General features: G+C 50.8%; 1 protein-coding gene across 1 annotated transcript in view; it reads left to right on the top strand.

The window, feature by feature from the left end:
- CLCN6 (chloride voltage-gated channel 6) overlaps window positions 1-26125 on the top strand; it is a 282298-nt gene that overhangs the window by 130108 nt on the left and 126065 nt on the right. The window contains exons 8-12 of the mRNA XM_068238749.1: window positions 642-709; window positions 6409-6467; window positions 14447-14579; window positions 17715-17828; window positions 19017-19183. Coding sequence (XP_068094850.1) covers window positions 642-709; window positions 6409-6467; window positions 14447-14579; window positions 17715-17828; window positions 19017-19183 — 541 coding nt within the window. The remainder of the gene's footprint in view (window positions 1-641; window positions 710-6408; window positions 6468-14446; window positions 14580-17714; window positions 17829-19016; window positions 19184-26125) is intronic.

The following is a 26125-nucleotide window of genomic DNA, read 5'->3' as shown; positions in this document are numbered from 1 at the left end:
CTACCATATTATTATTATGTATTTATATAGCACTGACATCTTCTGCAGCACTGTACAGAGTGCATAGTCATGTCACTGACTGTCCTCAGAGGAGCTCACACTCTAATCCTACCATAGTCATAGCCTAATGTCCTACCATCTTATTATTATGTATTTATATAGCACTGACATCTCCTGTAGCACATTACAGAGTACATAGTCATGTCACTGACTGTCCTCAGAGGAGCTCATACTCTAATCCTACCATAGTCACAGTCTAATGTCCTACCATATTATTATTATTATGTATTTATATAGCACTGACATCTTCTGCAGCACTGTACAGAGTACAGAGTCATGTCACCAACTGTCCTCAGAGGGGCTCACAATCTAATCCTAACATAGTGATAGTGTAATGTCCTACCATATTATTATTATGTATTTATGTAGCACTGACATCTTCTACAGCACTGTACAGAGTACAGAGTCATGTCACCAACTGTCCTCAGAGGGGCTCACAATCTAATCCTGCCATAGTCATGTCTATGTATGTGTTGTGTAGTGTATGTATGATAGTCTAGGGCATGTTCGATCAATCATGTGACCATGTAGATCATGTGACCATCACAGATCATGTGACCGTGTACCTTTCTCCTTGTCAGGACTGTTTGTCGGGAAGGAGGGGCCGATGATTCATAGCGGGGCTATAGTCGGAGCCGGGCTGCCGCAGGTGAGTTACTGTATTCTGTACTGCAGTGGGCACTGTTACCGTGGTAACGGCCATTGTCCCTCCTCCCCCCACCCATAGTAACAGAAAGTGGTGTAAGGCTGTAACCTCCTGAGGCATCTGTGCAGCACTCGGCTGATTGATTGAGTCCTGATCTTCAGGCGATAGTCTGTGTGTACGCACCTCTGCGGGGGGAGTATCTAGTGAAGGTTATAATTAAAGGACAACTATTGATAAAAACAACATTTTCCATATTTTATATTGATTATATATTAAGGTTCACATTACCACTATTTTTAGGAGCACTTTAATTCTTCACACCGCTCTGCCTCTAAGGACTAAAATCATCCTTCACTACTCAGACAGTTCACAAAGGCATTCCCCTTGGGACTCAACTATATTCCTGGGAGCACAGGGGTGGCTGAACCATTTCCTGGGAGCATAGGGGGTAGCTGAACCATTTCCTGGGAGCATAGGGGTAGCTGAACCATTTCCTGGGAGTATAGGGTGGCTGAACCATTTTCTGGGAGCACAGGGTGTGGCTGAACCATTTCCTTGGAGCACAGGGTGTGGCTGAACCATTTCCTGGGAGCATAGGGGGTAGCTGAACCATTTCCTGGGAGCATAGGGGGTAGCTTAACCATTTCCTGGGAGTATAGGGTGGCTGAACCATTTTCTGGGAGCACAGGGTGTGGCTGAACCATTTTCTGGGAGCACAGGGTGTGGCTGAACCATTTCCTGGGAGCACAGGGTGTGGCTGAACCATTTCCTGGGAGCACAGGGTGTGGCTGAACCATTTCCTGGGGGCACAGGGTGTGGCTGAACCATTTCCTTGGGAGCGCAGGGTGTGGCTGAACCATTTCCTGGGAGCACAGGGGGTGGCTGAACCATTTCCCAGGAGCATATGGGGTGGCTGAACCATTTCCTGGGAGCATATGGGGTGGCTGAACCATTTCCTGGGAGCACAGGGGTGACTGAACCATTTCCTGGGGGCACAGGGGTGACTGAACCATTTCCTGGGGGCACAGGGGTGACTGAACCATTTCCTGGGGGCACAGGGGTGACTGAACCATTTCCTGGGGGCACAGGGGTGATTGAACCATTTCCTGGGGGCACAGGGGTGACTGAACCATTTCCTGGGGGCACAGGGGTGACTGAACCATTTCCTAGGGGCACAGGGGTGACTGAACCATTTCCTGGGGGCACAGGGGTGACTGAACCATTTCCTGGGGGCACAGGGGTGACTGAACCATTTCCTGGGGGCACAGGGGTGACTGAACCATTTCCTGGGAGCACAGGGGTGGCTGAACCATTTCCTGGGAGCATAGGGGGTGGCTGAACCATTTCCTGGGAGCACTGGGGTGGCTGAACCATTTCCTGGGAGCACAGGGGGTGGCTGAACCATTTCCTGGGAGCACAGGGGTGGCTGAACAATTTCCTGGGAGCACAGGGGGTTGGTGAACCATTTCCTGGGAGCACAGGGGTGGCTGAACTATTTCCTGGGGGCACAGGGGTGACTGAACCATTTCCTGGGAGCACAGTGGTGACTGAACCATTTCCTGGGAGCACTGGGGTGGCTGAACCATTTCCTGGGAGCACTGGGGTAGCTGAACCATTTCCTGGGAGCACAGGGGGTGGCTGAACCATTTCCTGGGAGCACTGGGGTGGCTGAACCATTTCCTGGGAGCACTGGGGTGGCTGAACCATTTCCTGGGAGCACAGGGGGTGGCTGATCCATTTCCTGGGAGCACTGGGGTAGCTGAACCATTTCCTGGGAGCACTGGGGTGGCTGAACCATTTCCTGGGAGCACAGGGGGTGGCTGAACCATTTCCTGGGAGCACAGGGGGTGGCTGAACCATTTCCTGGGGGCACAGGGGTGGCTGAACCATTTCCTGGGAGCACAGGGGGTGGCTGAACCATTTCCTGGGAGCACTGGGGTGGCTGAACCATTTCCTGGGAGCACAGGGGGTTGGTGAACCATTTCCTGGGAGCACAGTGGTAACTGAACCATTTCCTGGGAGCACTGGGGTGGCTGAACCATTTCCTGGGAGCACAGGGGGTGGCTGAACCATTTCCTGGGAGCACTGGGGTGGCTGAACCATTTCCTGGGAGCACAGGGGGTGGCTGAACCATTTCCTGGGAGCACAGGGGGTGGCTGAACCATTTCCTGGGGGCACAGGGGTGGCTGAACCATTTCCTGGGGGCACAGGGGTGGCTGAACCATTTCCTGGGAGCACAGGGGGTGGCTGAACCATTTCCTGGGAGCACAGTGGTGACTGAACCATTTCCTGGGAGCACAGGGGTGGCTGAACCATTTTCTGGGAGCACAGGGGGTGGCTGAACCTTTTCCTGGGGGCACAGGGGTGGCTGAACCATTTCCTGGGGGCACAGGGGTGGCTGAACCATTTCCTGGGAGCACAGGGGGTGGCTGAACCATTTCCTGGGAGCACAGGGGTGACTGAACCATTTCCTGGGAGCACAGGGTGTGGCTGAACCATTTCCTGGGAGCATAGGGGGTAGCTGAACCATTTCCTGGGAGCATAGGGGGTAGCTTAACCATTTCCTGGGAGTATAGGGTGGCTGAACCATTTTCTGGGAGCACAGGGTGTGGCTGAACCATTTTCTGGGAGCACAGGGTGTGGCTGAACCATTTCCTGGGAGCACAGGGTGTGGCTGAACCATTTCCTTGGGAGCACAGGGTGTGGCTGAACCATTTCCTGGGGGCACAGGGTGTGGCTGAACCATTTCCTTGGGAGCGCAGGGTGTGGCTGAACCATTTCCTGGGAGCACAGGGGGTGGCTGAACCATTTCCCAGGAGCATATGGGGTGGCTGAACCATTTCCTGGGAGCATATGGGGTGGCTGAACCATTTCCTGGGAGCACAGGGGTGACTGAACCATTTCCTGGGGGCACAGGGGTGACTGAACCATTTCCTGGGGGCACAGGGGTGACTGAACCATTTCCTGGGGGCACAGGGGTGACTGAACCATTTCCTGGGGGCACAGGGGTGATTGAACCATTTCCTGGGGGCACAGGGGTGACTGAACCATTTCCTGGGGGCACAGGGGTGACTGAACCATTTCCTAGGGGCACAGGGGTGACTGAACCATTTCCTGGGGGCACAGGGGTGACTGAACCATTTCCTGGGGGCACAGGGGTGACTGAACCATTTCCTGGGGGCACAGGGGTGACTGAACCATTTCCTGGGAGCACAGGGGTGGCTGAACCATTTCCTGGGAGCATAGGGGGTGGCTGAACCATTTCCTGGGAGCACTGGGGTGGCTGAACCATTTCCTGGGAGCACAGGGGGTGGCTGAACCATTTCCTGGGAGCACAGGGGTGGCTGAACAATTTCCTGGGAGCACAGGGGGTTGGTGAACCATTTCCTGGGAGCACAGGGGTGGCTGAACTATTTCCTGGGGGCACAGGGGTGACTGAACCATTTCCTGGGAGCACAGTGGTGACTGAACCATTTCCTGGGAGCACTGGGGTGGCTGAACCATTTCCTGGGAGCACTGGGGTAGCTGAACCATTTCCTGGGAGCACAGGGGGTGGCTGAACCATTTCCTGGGAGCACTGGGGTGGCTGAACCATTTCCTGGGAGCACAGTGGTAACTGAACCATTTCCTGGGAGCACTGGGGTGGCTGAACCATTTCCTGGGAGCACAGGGGGTGGCTGAACCATTTCCTGGGAGCACTGGGGTGGCTGAACCATTTCCTGGGAGCACAGGGGGTGGCTGAACCATTTCCTGGGAGCACAGGGGGTGGCTGAACCATTTCCTGGGGGCACAGGGGTGGCTGAACCATTTCCTGGGGGCACAGGGGTGGCTGAACCATTTCCTGGGAGCACAGGGGGTGGCTGAACCATTTCCTGGGAGCACAGTGGTGACTGAACCATTTCCTGGGAGCACAGGGGTGGCTGAACCATTTTCTGGGAGCACAGGGGGTGGCTGAACCATTTCCTGGGGGCACAGGGGTGGCTGAACCATTTCCTGGGGGCACAGGGGTGGCTGAACCATTTCCTGGGAGCACAGGGGGTGGCTGAACCATTTCCTGGGAGCACAGGGGTGACTGAACCATTTCCTGGGAGCACAGGGGGTGGCTGAACCATTTTCTGGGAGCACTGGGGTGGCTGAACCATTTCCTGGGAGCACAGGTGGTTGGTGAACCATTTCCTGGGAGCACAGTGGTGACTGAACCATTTCCTGGGAGCACAGGGGTGGCTGAACCATTTTCTGGGAGCACAGGGGGTGGCTGAACCATTTTCTGGGAGCACAGGGGGTGGCTGAACCATTTCCTGGGAGCACAGTGGTGACTGAACCATTTCCTGGGAGCACAGGGGTGGCTGAACCATTTCCTGGGAGCACAGGTGGTTGGTGAACCATTTCCTGGGAGCACAGTGGTGACTGAACCATTTCCTGGGAGCACAGGGGTGGCTGAACCATTTTCTGGGAGCACAGGGGGTGGCTGAACCATTTTCTGGGAGCACAGGGGGTGGCTGAACCATTTCCTGGGAGCATAGGGGGTGGCTGAACCATTTCCTGGGGGCACAGGGGTGGCTGAACCATTTCCTGGGAGCACAGGGGGTGGCTGAACCATTTTCTGGGAGCACTGGGGTGGCTGAACCATTTCCTGGGAGCACAGGTGGTTGGTGAACCATTTCCTGGGAGCACAGTGGTGACTGAACCATTTCCTGGGAGCACAGGGGTGGCTGAACCATTTTCTGGGAGCACAGGGGGTGGCTGAACCATTTCCTGGGGGCACAGGGGTGGCTGAACCATTTCCTGGGGGCACAGGGGTGGCTGAACCATTCCCTGCTAGCACAGCGGGTGGCTGAACCATTTCCTGGGAGCACAGGGGTGACTGAACCATTTCCTGGGAGCATAAGGTGTTGACCTCCTGCTGCTCTCCCTAACAGAGAGGGGCCTACAGGAGCTGTATCTGGAGGGATGGTGTTACAGCAGAGAGGCGGAGCTGTATCTGGAGGGGTGGTGTTACAGCAGAGAGGCGGAGCTGTATCTGGAGGGGTGGCGTTACAGCAGAGAGGCGGAGCTGTATCTGGAGGGGTAGTTTTATAGCAGAGAGGCGGAGCTGTATCTGGAGGGGTAGTTTTATAGCAGAGAGGCGGAGCTGTAACTGGAGGGGTGGTGTTACAGCAGAGAGGCGGAGCTGTATCTGGAGGGGTGGTGTTACAGCAGAGAGGCGGAGCTGTATCTATAGGGAGGGTTTTATAGCAGAGAGGCGGAGCTGTATCTGGAGGGGTGGTGTTACAGCAGAGAGGCGGAGCTGTATCTGGAGGGGTGGTGTTACAGCAGAGAGGCGGAGCTGTATCTGGAGGGAGGGTTTTATAGCAGAGAGGCGAAGCTGTATCTGAAGGGAGGGTTTTATAGCAGAGAGGCGGAGCTGTATCTGGAGGGAGGGTTTTATAGCAGAGAGGCGGAGTGTGTGTTATTTGGGTTCCCAGTGCCGATGTTGTTTTTATAGATTGTTGTTGTTGAAGCTTTATAAATGTGTCAGGTGAGACCCTCTTGTAGGCGGAGCACGAGGCTGGGGTAACGCCGGATCCGTCTTGTCGGCAGTACAGGCAGTTCTCAGTGTTCCTCTTTTAGTGATTGGCACCACATGTTGTGCTGTGCGCAGGCTCTTGCTCTTGCTATAATTCCCCAGCATGCAGCTACTAACGCTGATCTCTCTCTTCCAGTTTCAGAGCATTTCCTTCCAGAAGATCCGCTTTGACTTTCCGTATTTCCGCAGTGACAGGTATGACAGAAACCTTCTTCTGCTTCTTCCCATCGGAGTCCCTATTGCCACGCCCACTTCCTGTCTGCGGGAGGAACTTCCTGCTTCTCCTGGCTGGAGTGTCTTCTGTGCCCAGAGCTTCTGTACCACGCGCCAGACTCACAGATTGTTCTGCCTCTGTGACCCATATCAGGGAAACTGGACTGACCCAGATCAAAGAAACTGGACTGACGCAGATCAGGGAAACTGGACTGACGCAGATCAGGGAAACTAGACTGACGCAGATCAGGGAAACTAGACTGACGCAGATCAGGGAAACTGGACTGACGCAGATCAGGGAAACTGGACTGACGCAGATCAGGGAAACTGGACTGACGCAGATCAGGGAAACTAGACTGACGCAGATCAGGGAAACTAGACTGACGCAGATCAGGGAAACTGGACTGACACAGATCAGGGAAACTGGACTGACGCAGATCAGGGAAACTGGACTGACGCAGATCAGGGAAACTAGACTGACGCAGATCAGGGAAACTGGACTGACACAGATCAGGGAAACTGGACTGACACAACTCAGGGAAACTGGACTGACGCAGATCAGGGAAACTGGACTGACCCAGATCAGGGAAACTGGACTGACACAGAGCAGGGAAACTGGACTGACACAACTCAGGGAAACTGGACTGACGTAGATCAGGGAAACTGGACTGACGCAGATCAGGGAAACTGGACTGACCCAGATCAGGGAAACTGGACTGACACAACTCAGGGAAACTGGACTGACGCAGATCAGGGAAACTGGACTGACGCAGATCAGGGAAACTGGACTGACGCAGATCAGGGAAACTGGACTGACGCAGATCAGGGAAACTGGACTGACGCAGATCAGGGAAACTGGACTGACGCAGATCAGGGAAACTGGACTGACGCAGATCAGGGAAACTGGACTGACGCAGATCAGGGAAACTGGACTGACGCAGATCAGGGAAACTGGACTAACACAGATCAGGGAAACTGGACTAACCCAGATCAGGGAAACTGGACTGACCCAGATCAGGGAAACTGGACTGAAACAGAGCAGGGAAACTGGACTGACTCACATCAGGGAAACTGGACTGACACAGATCAAGGAAACTGGACTGACCCAGATCAGAGAAACCGGACTGACCCAGATCAGGGAAACCGGACTGACGCAGATCAGAGAAACTGGACTGACGCAGATCAGGGAAACTGGACTGACGCAGATCAGGGAAACTGGACTGACACAACTCAGGGAAACTGGACTGACGCAGATCAGGGAAACTGGACTGACACAACTCAGGGAAACTGGACTGACGCAGATCAGGGAAACTGGACTGACGCAGATCAGGGAAACTGGACTGACGCAGATAAGGGAAACTGGACTGACACAACTCAGGGAAACTGGACTGACGCAGATCAGGGAAACTGGACTAACACAGATCAGGGAAACTGGACTGACGCAGATCAGGGAAACTGGACTGACGCAGATCAGGGAAACTGGACTGACGCAGATCAGGGAAACTGGACTGACACAGAGCAGGGAAACTGGACTGACTCACATCAGGGAAACTGGACTGACACAGATCAAGGAAACTGGACTGACCCAGATCAGAGAAACTGGACTGACCCAGATCAGGGAAACCGGACTGACGCGGATCAGGGAAACCGGACTGACGCGGAGCAGGGAAACCGGACTGACGCGGATCAGGGAAACCGGACTGACGCGGATCAGGGAAACTGGACTGACGCGGATCAGGGAAACTGGACTGACCCAGATCAGTGAAACTGGACTGAAGCAGATCAGGGAAACTGGACTGAAGCAGATCAGGGAAACTGGACTGACGCAGATCAGGGAAACTGGACTGACGCAGATCAGGGAAACTGGACTGACGCAGATCAGGGAAACTGGACTGACGCAGATCAGGGAAACTGGACTGACGCAGATCAGGGAAACTGGACTGACGCAGATCAGGGAAACTGGACTGACGCAGATCAGGGAAACTGGACTGACGCAGATCAGGGAAACTGGACTGACGCAGATCAGGGAAACTGGACTGACGCAGATCAGGGAAACTGGACTGACGCAGATCAGGGAAACTGGACTGACGCAGATCAGGGAAACTGGACTGACGCAGATCAGGGAAACTGGACTGACGCAGATCAGGGATACTGGACTGACGCAGATCAGAGAAACTGGACTGACGCAGATCAAGGAAACTGGACTGACGCAGATCAAGGAACCTGGACTGACCCAGAGCAGGGAAACTGGACTGACCCAGATCAGGGAAACTGGACTGACCCAGATCAGAGAAACTGGACTGACCCAGATCAGGGAAACTGGACTGACCCAGATCAGAGAAACTGGAGTGACGCAGATCAGGGAAACTGGACTGACGCAGATCAGGGAAACTGGACTGACGCAGATCAGGGAAACTGGACTGACGCAGATCAGGGAAACTGGACTGACGCAGATCAGGGAAACTGGACTGACGCAGATCAGGGAAACTGGACTGACGCAGATCAGGGAAACTGGACTGACGCAGATCAGGGAAACTGGACTGACGCAGATCAGGGAAACTGGACTGACGCATATCAGGGAAACTGGACTGACGCAGATCAGGGATACTGGACTGACGCAGATCAGAGAAACTGGACTGACGCAGATCAAGGAAACTGGACTGACGCAGATCAAGGAACCTGGACTGACCCAGAGCAGGGAAACTGGACTGACCCAGAGCAGGGAAACTGGACTGACCCAGATCAGGGAAACTGGATTGACACAGATCAGGGAAACTGGACTGACCCAGATCAGAGAAACTGGACTGACCCAGATCAGGGAAACTGGACTGACCCAGATCAGGGAAACTGGACTGACCCAGATCAGAGAAACTGGAGTGACGCAGATCAGGGAAACTGGACTGATGCAGATCAGGGAAACTGGACTGACCCAGATCAGGGAAACTGGACTGACCCAGATCAGGGAAACTGGACTGACGCAGATCAGGGAAACTGGACTGACGCAGATCAGGGAAACTGGACTGACACAGATCAGAGAAACTGGACTGACGCAGATCATGGAAACTGGAATGACGCAGATCAGAGAAACTGGACTGACGCAGATCAGGGAAACTGGACTGACGCAGATCAGGGAAACTGGACTGACGCAGATCAGAGAAACTAGACTGACGCAGATCAAGGAAACTGGACTGACACAGATCAGGGAAACTGGACTGACCCAGATCAGGGAAACTGGACTGACCCAGATCAGGGACACTGGACTGACGCAGATCAGGGAAACTGGACTGACGCAGATCAGGGAAACTGGACTGACGCAGATCAGGGAAACTGAACTGACCCAGAGCAGGGAAACTGGACTGACCCAGATCAGGGAAACTGGACTGACCCAGATCAGGGAAACTGGACTGACCCAGATCAGGGAAACTGGACTGACGCAGATCAGGGAAACTGGACTGACACAGATCAGAGAAACTGGACTGACGCAGATCATGGAAACTGGACTGACGCAGATCAGGGAAACTGGACTGACCCAGATCAGGGAAACTGGACTGACGCAGATCAGGGAAACTGGACTGACGCAGATCAAGGAAACTGGACTGACGCAGATCAGGGAAACTGGACTGACGCAGATCAGAGAAACTGGACTGACCCAGATCAGAGAAACTGGACTGACCCAGATCATGAAAACTGGACTGACCCAGATCAGGGAAACTGGACTGACGCAGATCAGGGAAACTGGACTGACGCAGATCAGGGAAACTGGACTGACGCAGATCAGGGAAACTGGACTGACCCAGATCAGGGAAACTGGACTGACCCAGATCAGGGAAACTGGACTGACCCAGATCAGAGAAACTGGACTGACACAGATCATGGAAACTGGAATGACGCAGATCAGGGAAACCGGACTGACGCAGATCAGGGCAACCGGACTGACGCAGATCAGGGAAACCGGACTGACGCAGATCAGGGAAACCGGACTGACGCAGATCAGGGAAACCGGACTGACGCAGATCAGGGAAACCGGACTGACGCAGATCAGGGAAACCGGACTGACGCAGATCAGGGAAACCGGACTGACGCAGATCAGAGAAACTGGACTGACCCAGATCAGGGAAACTGGACTGACCCAGATCAGGGAAACTGGACTGACCCAGATCAGGGAAACTGGACTGACGCAGATCAGGGAAACTGGAATGACGCAGATCAGGGAAACTGGACTGACCCAGATCAGGGAAACTGGACTGACGCAGATCAGGGAAACTGGACTGACGTAGATCAGGGAAACTGGCTGGACTGACACGGATCACAGAGTCTGTGTATTGTAGTAGCGGCAGAGTCTGTGTAGCAGCAGCGGCAGGGTCGGTGTAGCAGCAGCGGCAGAGTCTGTGTAGCAGCAGCTGCAGAGTCGGTGCAGTGGCAGAGTCGGGGGCAGAGTCTGTGTAGCAGCAGCGGCAGAGTCTGTGTAGCAGCAGCGGCAGAGTCTGTGTAGCAGCAGCGGCAGAGTCTGTGTAGCAGCAGCGGCAGAGTCTGTGTAGCAGCAGCGGCAGTCTGTGTAGCAGCAGCGGCAGAGTCTGTGTAGCAGCAGCGGCAGAGTCTGTGTAGCATCAGCGGCAGAGTCTGTGTAGCATCAGCGGCAGAGTCTGTGTAGCATCAGCGGTGTAGCAGCAGCGGCAGAGTCTGTGTAGCAGCAGCGGCAGAGTCTGTGTAGCAGCAGCGGCAGAGTCTGTGTAGCAGCAGTGGCAGAGTCTGTGTAGCAGCAGCGGCAGAGTCTGTGTAGCATCAGCGGCAGAGTCTGTGTAGCATCAGCGGCAGAGTCTGTGTAGCATCAGCGGCAGAGTCTGTGTAGCAGCAGCGGCAGAGTCTGTGTAGCAGCAGCGGCAGAGTCTGTGTAGCAGCAGCGGCAGTCTGTGTAGCAGCAGCGGCAGAGTCTGTGTAGCAGCAGCGGCAGAGTCTGTGTAGCATCAGCGGCAGAGTCTGTGTAGCATCAGCGGCAGAGTCTGTGTAGCATCAGCGGCAGAGTCTGTGTAGCATCAGCGGTGTAGCAGCAGCGGCAGAGTCTGTGTAGCATCAGCGGTGTAGCAGCAGCAGCAGAGTCGGTGTAGCAGCAGCGGCAGAGTCTGTGTAGCAGCAGCGGCAGAGTCTGTGTAGCATCAGCGGCAGAGTCTGTGTAGCAGCAGCGGCAGAGTCTGTGTAGCAGCAGCGGCAGAGTCTGTGTAGCAGCAGCGGCAGTCTGTGTAGCAGCAGCGGCAGAGTCTGTGTAGCAGCAGCGGCAGAGTCTGTGTAGCATCAGCGGCAGAGTCTGTGTAGCATCAGCGGCAGAGTCTGTGTAGCATCAGCGGTGTAGCAGCAGCGGCAGAGTCTGTGTAGCAGCAGCGGCAGAGTCTGTGTAGCAGCAGCGGCAGAGTCTGTGTAGCAGCAGCGGCAGAGTCTGTGTAGCAGCAGCGGCAGAGTCTGTGTAGCAGCAGCGGCATAGTGTGTGTAGCATCAGCGGCAGAGTCTGTGTAGCAGCAGCGGCAGAGTCTGTGTAGCATCAGCGGCAGAGTCTGTGTAGCATCAGTGGCAGAGTCTGTGTAGCAGCAGCGGCAGAGTCTGTGTAGCATCAGCGGCAGAGTCTGTGTAGCATCAGCGGCAGAGTCTGTGTAGCAGCAGCGGCAGAGTCTGTGTAGCATCAGTGGCAGAGTCTGTGTAGCAGCAGCGGCAGAGTCTGTGTAGCAGCAGCGGCAGAGTCTGTGTAGCATCAGCGGCAGAGTCTGTGTAGCATCAGCGGCAGAGTCTGTGCAGAATCAGCGGCAGAGTCTGTGTAGCATCAGCGGTGTAGCAGCAGCTGCAGAGTCTGTGTAGCAGCAGCGGCAGAGTCTGTGTAGCAGCAGCGGCAGAGTCTGTGTAGCAGCTGTAGCAGCAGCGGCAGAGTCTGTGTAGCAGCAGCGGCAGAGTCTGTGTAGCAGCAGCGGCAGAGTCTGTGTAGCAGCAGCGGCAGAGTCGCTGTAGCAGCAGTTGCAGAGTCGGTGTAGCAGCAGCGGCAGAGTCTGTTTAGCAGCAGAGGCAGAGTCTGTGTAGCAGCAGCGGCAGAGTCTGTGTAGCAGCAGCGGCAGAGTCTGTGTAGCAGCAGCGGCAGAGTCTGTGTAGCAGCAGCGGCAGAGTCTGTGTAGCAGCAGCGGCAGAGTCTGTGTAGCAGCAGCGGCAGAGTCTGTGTAGCAGCAGCGGCAGAGTCTGTGTAGCAGCAGCGGCAGAGTCTGTGTAGCAGCTGTAGCAGCAGCGGCAGAGTCTGTGTAGCATCAGCGGCAGAGTCTGTGTAGCATCTGCGGCAGAGTCTGTGTAGCAGCAGCGGCAGAGTCTGTGTAGCAGCAGCGGCAGAGTCTGTGTAGCAGCAGCGGCAGAGTCTGTGTAGCATCAGCGGCAGAGTCTGTGTAGCATCAGCGGCAGAGTCTGTGTAGCAGCAGCGGCAGAGTCTGTGTAGCAGCAGCGGCAGAGTCTGTGTAGCATCTGCGGCAGAGTCTGTGTAGCATCAGCGGTGTAGCAGCAGCGGCAGAGTCTGTGTAGCATCAGCGGCAGAGTCTGTGTAGCATCAGCGGCAGAGTCTGTGTAGCAGCAGCGGCAGAGTCGCTATAGCAGCAGGTGCAGAGTCTGTGTAGCATCAGCGGCAGAGTCTGTGTAGCATCTGCGGCAGAGTCTGTGTAGCAGCAGCGGCAGAGTCTGTGTAGCATCTGCGGCAGAGTCTGTGTAGCATCAGCGGTGTAGCAGCAGCGGCAGAGTCTGTGTAGCAGCAGCGGCAGAGTCTGTGTAGCATCAGCGGCAGAGTCTGTGTAGCAGCTGTAGAAGCAGCGGCAGAGTCTGTGTAGCAGCAGCGGCAGAGTCGCTGTAGCAGCAGTTGCAGAGTCGGTGTAGCAGCAGCGGCAGGGTCTGTGTAGCAGCAGCGGCAGAGTCTGTGTAGCAGCTGTAGCAGCAGCGGCAGAGTCGCTGTAGCAGCAGCGGCAGGGTCTGTGTAGCAGCAGAGGCAGAGTCTGTGTAGCAGCAGCGGCAGGGTCTGTGTAGCAGCAGCGGCAGGGTCTGTGTAGCAGCAGAGGCAGAGTCTGTGTAGCAGCAGCGGCAGGGTCTGTGTAGCAGCAGAGGCAGAGTCTGTGTAGCAGCAGCGGCAGAGTCTGTGTAGCAGCAGCGGCAGGGTCTGTGTAGCAGCAGAGGCAGAGTCTGTGTAGCAGCAGCGGCAGAGTCTGTGTAGCAGCAGCGGCAGGGTCTGTGTAGCAGCAGCGGCAGAGTCTGTGTAGCAGCAGCGGCAGAGTCGCTGTAGCAGCAGTTTCAGAGTCGGTGTAGCAGCAGCAGCAGAGTCGGTGTAGCAGCAGCGGCAGAGTCTGTGTAGCAGCAGCGGCAGGGTCTGTGTAGCAGCAGAGGCAGAGTCTGTGTAGCAGCAGCGGCAGAGTCTGTGTAGCAGCAGCGGCAGGGTCTGTGTAGCAGCAGCGGCAGAGTCTGTGTAGCCGCAGCGGCAGAGTCTGTGTAGCCGCAGCGGCAGAGTCTGTGTAGCCGCAGCGGCAGAGTCTGTGTAGCAGCAGCGGCAGAGTCTGTGTAGCAGCAGCGGCAGAGTCTGTGTAGCAGCAGCGGCAGAGTCTGTGTAGCAGCAGCGGCAGAGTCTGTGTAGCAGCAGCGGCAGAGTCTGTGTAGCAGCAGCGGCAGAGCCTGTGTAGCAGCAGTTGCAGAGTCGGTGTAGCAGCAGCGGCAGGGTCTGTGTAGCAGCAGAGGCAGACTCGGTGTAGCCGCAGCAGGGTCCGTGCAGCCGCAGCAGAGTGGGAGTAATAGTAGTGTTGTACCGTGTCGGCCATCAGTAGAAGCAGGAGGCTTTGGATGAGGATGATGGCATGCATTGGCTACACTTTCAGCCAGTCAGCCTTCTCCTCGCTCTATTCCTGTGTGTAGGTGTCGTGTGAGGTTCATGTACAGCACTGACAGTTTCTACCCTCCATCTTTAGGGACAAGAGGGACTTTGTGTCGGCTGGAGCTGCAGCAGGGGTGGCAGCGGCCTTCGGGGCCCCCATTGGAGGCACACTCTTCAGTCTGGAGGAGGGCTCATCCTTCTGGAACCAGGGCTTGACATGGAAAGTGGTGAGCAATGGCCAATAATCACGTCTTATAGAGCGATAACTCCCGAGTGATAATTAGATGTGACCCCCGATATGATGCCAGGAGCTAGCCGCGCCACTGCTGAGTAGAGATGGCCCGAGCGGTTCCCGGCGAACTTTGGTTGGTTCGCCTTCACAGTGAACCAGGAATTTTTTTCAAAAAAGTTTGGTTCGCCCATAGACTTTAATGCCCGCCGACTTTAGCGGTTAATAGCAAAGTCCCCTTACATAGTACAAACACAAAATTTGCAGAGTATGTAGAGGAGGGCAGTGACTACAAGAGGAAAACATTTTTTTTCAAAAAGACCTTATACTTTTTGAGAAAATCGATTTTAAAATTTCAAAGAAAAATAAGCCGATTCATTAAAAAAAGAACCGATTCATTAAAAAGAACCAGATGATTCATGAACCGTTAGTATAGCAGAGAATGCGTCCTGTGCAGGACGTATAGCTGCCGGCTCCCACTGTCTCTCCCCACCCACGGGTGCACCGGGTGCCAGGCTAGGTGAGGGTGACAGGTGAGGAGGCGGGGAGGACAGCAGGAGGCGGCAGCTATGTGTCCCAAAGGAGGCATTCACTATGTGGGGGGCGTTGGAGATCTTCTATCAACTTAATTGAAGATCGCAAGATAAGAGGATTCTGTATTTATTGGATCGTTTACTGAGGATATTGGTGTGGGAATTTTTTTTAAAGGTACAGGTAAGTATTTATGGTTAATTTAGAATAATAAAATACTTTTCTTGTGGTTGTGTTTTTATTTTATTTAACCCTTTGTGGAAATGGGTAAGGGGTACTTTGTACCCCTATACTCATTTCTCCTGGGAGGGGGGTGGGCATCTGGGGTCCCCTTCTTAAAGGGGACTCCCAGATGCCACCATGAACCCCCCCCCCAGGGAGTCGTCGCCCCCACCTCCTCCTGGGGCACCGGAGGTGGGGAAGAGCCCCTTGTCCATGGATTGGACAAGGGCTCCGGGGGGGGGGGGCTCCGCATTCTGGCTATCCTAGCCTGCATGGGGGACAAGGGGTTACAGAGGCTCGGGAGGAGGAACCCCACGTCATTTTTTTCAGATTTTCCACACTCAGCACATAAAAATAATAAAAAAAATATATATTTTTTAAAGGACTTCCGAGGCCACAAATGTGAAAAAAGTTAAATACCTTTTCATAATCCAGATCCATGGAGGACGCCATCTGCGCCCTCCCGTTCATTCCCCCATGACTCCCGCAGTAATACCGGCCCTGGTCGGGCCCCGGGTTCTCATTCCCTCCTGAATATGGCCGCCACAGATTGCCGCTGCTGCGCAGTCTGCATAGGCGCAATTGCGGCTGCGCAGCTCTAGGGCCTCCTCCCGCCGCGTCATCAATATGCGTGCATACATCTGACGCATCGGGAGGAGGTCCTAGAGCTGCGCAGGTGCAATCGCATGTATGCGGACTGTGCAGCCGCGGCAATCTGTGGCGGCCATATTGGGGGGGAATGAGAACCCAACCCGTTTGGAGGGGTCGGGGCCCGGCCGGGGCCAGTATTACTGCGGGAGCCATGGCGGAATGAACGGGGGGCGCAGATGGCGTCCTCCATGGATCTGGATTATGAAATGGTATTTAACTTTTTTCCCCATTTGTGCCCTCGGAAGTCCTTTAAATATTGTTTCCTGCTATCTTTTTAACATATCCTGCAAATTTGGTGTTGCTAGGATGTAAGGGGCTTTTGCTATTAACTCATCGGGTGATAACCAACCAGAGTTATAGGGGTGCAAAAGTGCTGAATTCTGCCATTGGCTTTTTTTGGGCCTCCTATTTCACTTTCAAAAATCCCAAATCTTTTCAAAGGACAATGCTTCAGCAGTGGCACATTTTCTAGCATTATAGGGACTCTTAGGGGGATCATAACTGGTGAGTTTCGGGCCCCTAGGCCAAAGAGGTCATAGCCAAGGGTCACAAAAACCTGGCTATTTGGGCAATGTTAATGGTGGCAAATCAGACGAACATAAATTGCAGCCATGGCCGTTAGCAACGTCTGAATCTCACGAAATGTCTCATGCAGGTAGAAGGCATATTGTTAGACTTGCACTCCAATGTTGGATCCCTACATCTCTGCAAACCAGAATTACGGGCGTGCAAAAGTGCTAAAATCCCCCATAGGCTTTCATTGGGCCTCCTATTTCACTGGCATCTGTACCTGGGTACATCCGGGTTCAGGCAGAATGGCATGTGTACCTGGGTACATCCGGGTTCAGGCAGAATGGCATCTGTACCTGGGTACATCCGGGTTCAGGCAGAATGGCATCTGTACCTGGGTACATCCGGGTTCAGGCAGAATGGCATCTGTACCTGGGTACATCTGGGTTCAGGCAGAATGGCATCTGTACCTGGGTACATCCGGGTTCAGGCAGAATGGCATCTGTACTTGGGTATATCCGGGTTCAGGCAGAATGGCATCTGTACCTGGGTACATCCGGATTCAGGCAGAATGGCATCTGTACCTGGGTACATCCGGGTTCAGGCAGAATGGCATCTGTACCTGGGTACATCTGGGTTCAGGCAGAATGGCATGTGTACCTGGGTACATCCGGGTTCAGGCAGAATGGCATCTGTACCTGGGTACATCCGGGTTCAGGCAGAATGGCATCTGTACCTGGGTACATCCGGGTTCAGGCAGAATGGCATCTGTACCTGGGTACATCCGGGCTCAGGCAGAATGGCATGTGTACCTGGGTACATCCGGGTTTAGGCAGAATGGCATCTTTACCTGGGTACAACCACAGCAAAGTTAAAATCTCCGATAGGAATCACAGACCCTCTGCAAGCTCAGGACCTTCTTCACGATTAATGAGATCTGGCCTATTCACGAAAAATGAGATCTGGCCTGAATTTGGGGCACATACCATTCCAGGGATCGGCTTATGGGAGCTGCATAACACCTTCAATAGAAGAAACCCCTATACTTCTATAAATGTTTCTAGATTCTCTAACCTGAGGTTAAAACTGACAGCTCTTTAGTCTCTGAGTCTGGAGAATGACTCCAGAGGGTGTCTTATTTACTGCCTGAGCTCATTGTAAAGAGGAGGAGTCACAGAATCACCTGATCATTTACCCACTCCCTTCTGTCTTCTTCCAGCTCTTCTGCTCCATGTCGGCTACCTTTACACTCAACTTCTTCCGCTCGGGCATCCTGTTCTCCAGCTGGGGGTCTTTCCAGGTCCCCGGACTCCTCAACTTCGGGGAATTTAAGGTAAGTGACTGAATGCAGCTGTGCTGTCCCCTAACATGGTGTAGTGTCACAAAACTGGCTGTTCAGTCATTGTCCTCTACAGCAACTAGTTCAGTACAGGACATTCTAATGTGATGAAGCGTCTTTACTAAGATCCAACAGTCTTATATTGGTGATTGTCTTGCGGTGTGTGTTCCGGGGGGCTGGGGTCGGTATTGGCAGGTGTTGGTGAATGGGACTGGATGGTTGGCAGTCTTACCGTGTTTGGGGGGCTGGGGTCAGTATTGGTAGGTGTTGGTGAATGGGACTGGATGGTTGGCAGTTTTACCGTGTTCGGGGGGCTGGGGTCGGTATTGGTAGGTGTTGGTGAATGGGACTGGATGGTTGGCAGTCTTACCGTGTTTGGGGGGCTGGGGTCGGTATTGGTAGGTGTTGGTGAATGGGACTGGATGGTTGGCAGTCTTACCGTGTTCGGGGGGCTGGGGTCGGTATTGGCAGGTGTTGGTGAATGGGACTGGATGGTTGGCAGTCTTACCGTGTTCGGGGGGCTGGGGTTGGTATTGGCAGGCGTTGGTGAATGGGACTGGATGGTTGGCAGTCTTATATTGGTGATTGTCTTGCGGTGTGTGTTCCGGGGGGCTGGGGTCGGTATTGGCAGGTGTTGGTGAATGGGACTGGATGGTTGGCAGTCTTATATTGGTGATTGTCTTGTGGTGTGTGTTTGGGGGGGCTGGGGTTGGTATTGTCAGGTGTTGGTGAATGGGACTGGATGGTTGTCAGTCTTATATTGGTGATTGTCTTGTGGTGTGTGTTCCGGGGGGCTGGGGTCGGTATTGGCAGGTGTTGGTGAATGGGACTGGATGGTTGGCAGTCTTATATTGGTGATTGTCTTGCGGTGTGTGTTCCGGGGGGCTGGGGTCGGTATTGGCAGGTGTTGGTGAATGGACTGGATGGTTGGCAGTCTTATATTGGTGATTGTCTTGTGGTGTGTGTTCCGGGGGGCTGGGGTTGGTATTGTCAGGTGTTGGTGAATGGGACTGGATGGTTGGCAGTCTTATATTGGTGATTGTCTTGCGGTGTGTGTTCCGGGGGGCTGGGGTCGGTATTGGCAGGTGTTGGTGAATGGGACTGGATGGTTGGCAGTCTTATATTGGTGATTAGCTGTACGGTTAGTGCTGCACCATATATTTTATTTTGGTTTCCCTCCAGTGCTCTGACTCGGACAAGCAGTGTCACCTGTGGACTGTGGTGGATCTGGCGTTCTTTATCATCATGGGGGTGATCGGAGGATTGCTGGGAGCCACATTCAACTGTCTGAACAAAAGACTTGCCAAATATCGTATGAAGAACGTTCATCCAAAGCCAAAGCTGGTCAGGTACCCAACATCCGTGTCTGTGCTGCACTGGTGTCTGCTGCTCAATCACAATCGGTTTCATCTGCCCAGTAAGACAGGGTGGTACCCGAAATTAGTATTGACACATTAAGGAAACATCCCTTCCTGTCAGTGTGTGGTGTATAGAGATCAGTGATAGGTCAGTGTGTGATGTATAGAGATCAGTGATAGGTCAGTGTGTATATAGATCAGTGATAGGTCAGTGTGTGATGTATAGAGATCAGTGATAGGTCAGTGTGTATAGAGATCAGTGATAGGTCAGTGTGTGATGTATAGAGATCAGTGATAGGTCAGTGTGTATAGAGATCAGTGATAGGTCAGTGTGATGTATAGAGATCAGTGATAGGTCACTGTGTGATGTATAGAGATCATTGATAGGTCAGTGTGTATAGAGATCAGTGATAGGTCAGTGCGTGATGTATAGAGATCAGTGATAGGTCAGTGTGTATAGAGATCAGTGATAGGTCAGTGTGTGATGTATAGAGATCAGTGATAGGTAAGTGTGTATAGAAATCAGTGATAGGTCAGTGTGTGATGTATAGAGGTCAGTGATAGGTCAGTGTGTGATGTATAGAGATCAGTGATAGGTCAGTGTGTGATGTATAGAGATCAGTGATTGGTGAGTGTGTATAGAGAACAGTGATAGGTCTGTGTGATGTATAGAGATCATTGATAGGTCAGTGTGTATAGAGATCAGTGATAGGTCAGTGTGTGATGTATAGAGATCAGTGATTGGTCAGTGTGTATAGAGATCAGTGATAGGTCAGTGTGTATAGAAATCAGTGATAGGTCAGTGTGTGATGTATAGAGATCAGTGATAGGTCAGTGTGTGATGTATAGAGATTAGTGATAGGTCAGTGTGTGATGTATAGAGATCAGTGATAGGTCAGTGTGTATAGAGATCAGTGATAGGTCAGTGTGATGTATAGAGATCAGTGATTGGTCAGTGTGTGATGTATAGAGATCAGTGATAGGTCAGTGTGTATAGAGATCAGTGATAGGTCAGTGTGTGATGTATAGAGATCAGTGATAGGTCAGTGTGTATATAGATCAGTGATAGGTCAGTGTGTGCTGTATAGAGATCAGTGATAGGTCAGTGTGTGATGTATAGAGATCATTGATAGGTCAGTGTGTATAGAGATCAGTGATAGGTCAGGGTGTGATGTATAGAGATCAGTGATAGGTCAGTGTGTATAGAGATCAGTGATAGGTCAGTGTGTGATGTATACAGATCAGTGATAGGTCAGTGTGTGATGTATAGAGGTCAGTGATAGCCAGTGTGTGATGTATAGAGATCAGTGATAGGTCAGTGTGTGATGTATAGAGATCAGTGATAGGTCAGTGTGTGATGTATAGAGAGCAGTGATAGGTCAGTGTGTGATGTATAGAGAGCAGTGATAGGTCAGTGTGTGATGTATAGAGATCAGTGATAGGTCAGTGTGTGGTGTATAGAGATCAGTGATAGGTCAGTGTGTGATGTATAGAGATCAGTGATAGGTCAGTGTGTATAGAGATCAGTGATAGGTCAGTGTGTGATGTATAGAGATCAGTGATAGGTCAGTGTGTGATGTATAGAGAGCAGTGATAGGTCAGTGTGTGATGTATAGAGAGCAGTGATAGGTCAGTGTGTGATGTATAGAGAGCAGTGATAGGTCAGTGTGTGATGTATAGAGATCAGTGATAGGTCAGTGTGTGATGTATAGAGATCAGTGATAGGTCAGTGTGTATAGGGATCAGTGATAGGTCAGTGTGTGATGTATAGAGGTCAGTGATAGGTCAGTGTGTGATGTATAGAGATCAGTGATAGGTCAGTGTGTGATGTATAGAGATCAGTGATAGGTCAGTGTGTGGTGTGTAGAGATCAGTGATAGGTCAGTGTGTGATGTATAGAGATCAGTGATAGGTCAGTGTGTATAGAGATCAGTTATAGGTCAGTGTGTGGTGTGTAGAGATCAGTGATAGGTCAGTGTGTGATGTATAGAGATCAGTGATAGGTCAGTGTGTGATGTATAGATATCAGTGATAGGTCAGTGTGTGATGTATAGAGATCAGTGATAGGTCAGTGTGTGATGTATAGAGATCAGTGATAGGTCAGTGTGTGATGTATAGAGATCAGTGATAGGTCAGTGTGATGTATAGAGATCAGTGATAGGTCAGTGTGTATAGAGATCAGTGATAGGTCAGTGTGTGATGTATAGAGATCAGTGATAGGTCAGTGTGTGATGTATAGAGGTCAGTGATAGCCAGTGTGTGATGTATAGAGATCAGTGATAGGTCAGTGTGTGATGTATAGAGATCAGTGATAGGTCAGTGTGTGATGTATAGAGATCAGTGATAGGTCAGTGTGATGTATACAGATCAGTGATAGGTCAGTATGTATAGAGATCAGTGATAGGTCAGTGTGTAGTGTATAGAGATCAGTGATAGGTCAGTGATGTATAGAGATCAGTGATTGGTCAGTGTGTATAGAGATCAGTAATAGGTCAGTGTGTATAGAGATCAGTGATAGGTCAGTGTGTGATGTATAGAGATCAGTGATAGGTCAGTGTGTGATGTATAGAGAGCAGTGATAGGTCAGTGTGTGATGTATAGAGGTCAGTGATTGGACAGTGTGTGGTGTATAGAGATCAGTGATAGGTCAGTGTGTGATGTATAGAGATCAGTGATAGGTCAGTGTGATGTATACAGATCAGTGATAGGTCAGTGTGATGTATAGAGATCAGTGATAGGTCAGTGTGTGATGTATAGAGATCAGTGATAGGTCAGTGTGTGATGTATAGAGAGCAGTGATAGGTCAGTGTGTGATGTATAGAGATCAGTGATAGCCAGTGTGTGATGTATAGAGATCAGTGATAGGTCAGTGTGATGTATAGAGATCAGTGATATGTCAGTGTGTGATGTATAGAGATCAGTGATAGGTCAGTGTGTGATGTATAGAGATCAGTGATAGGTCAGTGTGTGATGTATAGAGATCAGTGATAGGTCAGTGTGTATAGAGATCAGTGATAGGTCAGTGTGATGTATAGAGATCAGTGATTGGTCAGTGTGTGATGTATAGAGATCAGTGATAGGTCAGTGTGTATAGAGATCAGTGATAGGTCAGTGTGTATAGAGATCAGTGATAGGTCAGTGTGTGATGTATAGAGATCAGTGATAGGTCAGTGTGTGATGTATAGAGATCAGTGATAGGTCAGTGTGTGATGTATAGAGATCAGTGATAGGTCAGTGTGTGATGTATAGAGATCAGTGATAGGTCATTGTGTGATGTATAGAGGTCAGTGTGTGATGTATAGAGATCAGTGATAGGTCAGTGTGTGATGTATAGAGATCAGTGATAGGTCAGTGTCTATAGAGATCAGTGATAGGTCAGTGTGTATAGAGATCAGTGAGAGGTCAGTGTGTGATGTATATAGATCAGTGATAGGTCAGTATGTATAAAAATCAGTGATAGGTCAGTGTGTGATGTATAGAGATCAGTGATAGGTCAGTGTGTGATGTATAGAGATCAGTGATAGGTCAGTGTGTGATGTATAGAGATCAGTGATAGGTCAGTGTGTGATGTATGGAGATCAGCGATAGGTCAGTGTGTGATGTATAGAGATCAGTGATAGGTCAGTGTGTGATGTATAGAGATCAGTGATAGGTCAGTGTGATGTATAGAGATCAGTGATAGGTCAGTGTGTGATGTGTAGAGAGCAGTGATTGGCCAGTGTGTATAGAGAGCAGTGATAGGTCAATGTGTGGTGTATAGAGATCAGTGATAGGTCAGTGTGTGATGTATAGAGAGCAGTGATAGGTCAGTGTGTGATGTATAGAGATCAGTGATAGGTCAGTGTGTGATGTATAGAGGTCAGTGATTGGACAGTGTGTGGTGTATAGAGATCAGTGATAGGTCAGTGTGTGATGTATAGAGATCAGTGATAGGTCAGTGTGATGTATACAGATCAGTGATAGGTCAGTGTGATGTATAGAGATCAGTGATAGGTCAGTGTGTGATGTATAGAGATCAGTGATAGGTCAGTGTGTGATGTATAGAGAGCAGTGATAGGTCAGTGTGTGATGTATAGAGATCAGTGATAGCCAGTGTGTGATGTATAGAGATCAGTGATAGGTCAGTGTGATGTATAGAGATCAGTGATATGTCAGTGTGTGATGTATAGAGATCAGTGATAGGTCAGTGTGTGATGTATAGAGATCAGTGATAGGTCAGTGTGTGATGTATAGAGATCAGTGATAGGTCAGTGTGTATAGAGATCAGTGATAGGTCAGTGTGATGTATAGAGATCAGTGATTGGTCAGTGTGTGATGTATAGAGATCAGTGATAGGTCAGTGTGTATAGAGATCAGTGATAGGTCAGTGTGTATAGAGATCAGTGATAGGTCAGTGTGTGATGTATAGAGATCAGTGATAGGTCAGTGTGTGATGTATAGAGATCAGTGATAGGTCAGTGTGTGATGTATAGAGATCAGTGATAGGTCAGTGTGTGATGTATAGAGATCAGTGATAGGTCATTGTGTGATGTATAGAGGTCAGTGTGTGATGTATAGAGATCAGTGATAGGTCAGTGTGTGATGTATAGAGATCAGTGATAGGTCAGTGTCTATAGAGATCAGTGATAGGTCAGTGTGTATAGAGATCAGTGATAGGTCAGTGTGTGATGTATATAGATCAGTGATAGGTCAGTATGTATAAAAATCAGTGATAGGTCAGTGTGTGATGTATAGAGATCAGTGATAGGTCAGTGTGTGATGTATAGAGATCAGTGATAGGTCAGTGTGTGATGTATAGAGATCAGTGATAGGTCAGTGTGTGATGTATGGAGATCAGCGATAGGTCAGTGTGTGATGTATAGAGATCAGTGATAGGTCAGTGTGTGATGTAAAGAGATCAGTGATAGGTCAGTGTGATGTATAGAGATCAGTGATAGGTCAGTGTGTGATGTGTAGAGAGCAGTGATTGGCCAGTGTGTATAGAGAGCAGTGATAGGTCAATGTGTGGTGTATAGAGATCAGTGATAGGTCAGTGTGTGATGTATAGAGATCAGTGATAGGTTAGTGTGTGACGTATAGAGATCAGTGATAGGTCAGTATGTATAGAGATCAGTGATAGGTCAGTGTGTGATGTATAGAGATCAGTGATAGGTCAGTGTGTGATGTATAGAGATCTGTGATAGGTCAGTGTGTGATGTATAGAGATCAGTGATAGGTCAGTGTGATGTATAGAGATCAGTGATAGGTCAGTGTGATGTATAGAGATCAGCGATAGGTCAGTGTGTGGTGTATATAGATCAGTGATAGGTCAGTGTGTGCTGTATAGAGATCAGTGATAGGTCAGTGTGTGATGTATAGAGATCATTGATAGGTCAGTGTGTATAGAGATCAATGATAGGTCAGTGTGTGATGTATAGAGATCAGTGATAGGTCAGTGTGTGATGTATAGAGATCAGTGATAGGTCAGGGTGTGATGTATAGAGATCAGTGATAGGTCAGTGTGATGTATAGAGATCAGTGACAGGTCAGTGAGTGATGTATAGAGATCAGTGATAGGTCAGTGTGTGATGTATAGAGATCAGTGATAGGTCAGTGTGTATAGAGATCAGTGATAGGTCAGGGTGTGGTGTATAGAGATCAGTGATAGGTCAGTGTGTATAGAGATCAGTGATAGGTCAGTGTGTATAGAGATCAGTGATAGGTCAGTGTGTGATGTATAGAGAGCAGTGATAGGTCAGTGTGTGATGTATAGAGATCAGTGATAGGTCAGTGTGTATAGAGATCAGTGATAGCTCAGTGTGTATAGAGATCAGTGATAGGTCAGTGTGTGATGTATAGAGAGCAGTGATAGGTCAGTGTGTGATGTATAGAGATCAGTGATAGGTCAGTGTGTGGTGTATAGAGATCAGTGATAGGTCAGTGTGTATAGAGATCAGTGATAGGTCAGTGTGTGATGTATAGAGAGCAGTGATAGGTCAGTGTGTGATGTATAGAGATCAGTGATAGGTCAGTGTGTGGTGTATAGAGATCAGTGATAGGTCAGTGTGTATAGAGATCAGTGATAGGTCAGTGTGTGATGTACAGAGATCAGTGATAGGTCAGTGTGTGATGTATAGAGAGCAGTGATAGGTCAGTGTGTATAGAGATCAGTGATATGTCAGTGTGTGATGTATAGAGATCAGTGATAGGTCAGTGTGTGATGTATAGAGATCAGTGATAGGTCAGTGTGTATAGAGATCAGTGATATGTCAGTGTGTGATGTATAGAGGTCAGTGATAGGTCAGTGTGTGATGTATAGAGATCAGTGATAGGTCAGTGTGTGATGTATAGAGATCAGTGATAGGTCAGTGTGTGATGTATAGAGATCAGTGATAGGTCAGTGTGTGATGTATAGAGATCAGTGATAGGTCAGTGTGTGATGTATAGAGATCAGTGATAGGTCAGTGTGTGGTGTATAGAGATCAGTGATAGGTCAGTGTGTGATGTGTAGAGATCAGTGATAGGTCAGTGTGTGGTGTATAGAGATCAGTGTGTGGTGTGTAGAGATCAGTGATAGGTCAGTGTGTGATGTATAGAGGTCAGTGATAGGTCAGTGTGTGATGTATAGAGATCAGTGATAGGTCAGTGTGTGATGTATAGAGATCAGTGATAGGTCAGTGTGTGATGTATAGAGATCAGTGATAGGTCAGTGTGTGATGTATAGAGATCAGTGATAGGTCAGTGTGTGGTGTATAGAGATCAGTGATAGGTCAGTGTGTGATGTGTAGAGATCAGTGATAGGTCAGTGTGATGTATAGAGATCAGTGATAGGTCAGTGTGATGTATAGAGATCAGTGATAGGTCAGTGTGATGTATAGAGATCAGCGATAGGTCAGTGTGTAATGTATAGAGATCAGTGATAGGTCAGTGTGTGATGTATAGAGATCAGTGATA

Source organism: Hyperolius riggenbachi, chromosome 6 (assembly GCF_040937935.1).
Source record: "Hyperolius riggenbachi isolate aHypRig1 chromosome 6, aHypRig1.pri, whole genome shotgun sequence".
In the NCBI taxonomy this organism is placed as follows: Eukaryota; Metazoa; Chordata; class Amphibia; order Anura; family Hyperoliidae; genus Hyperolius; species Hyperolius riggenbachi.
Note: the sequence above shows the minus strand (reverse complement) of the source record. Positions and strands in the feature narration are given on the sequence as shown.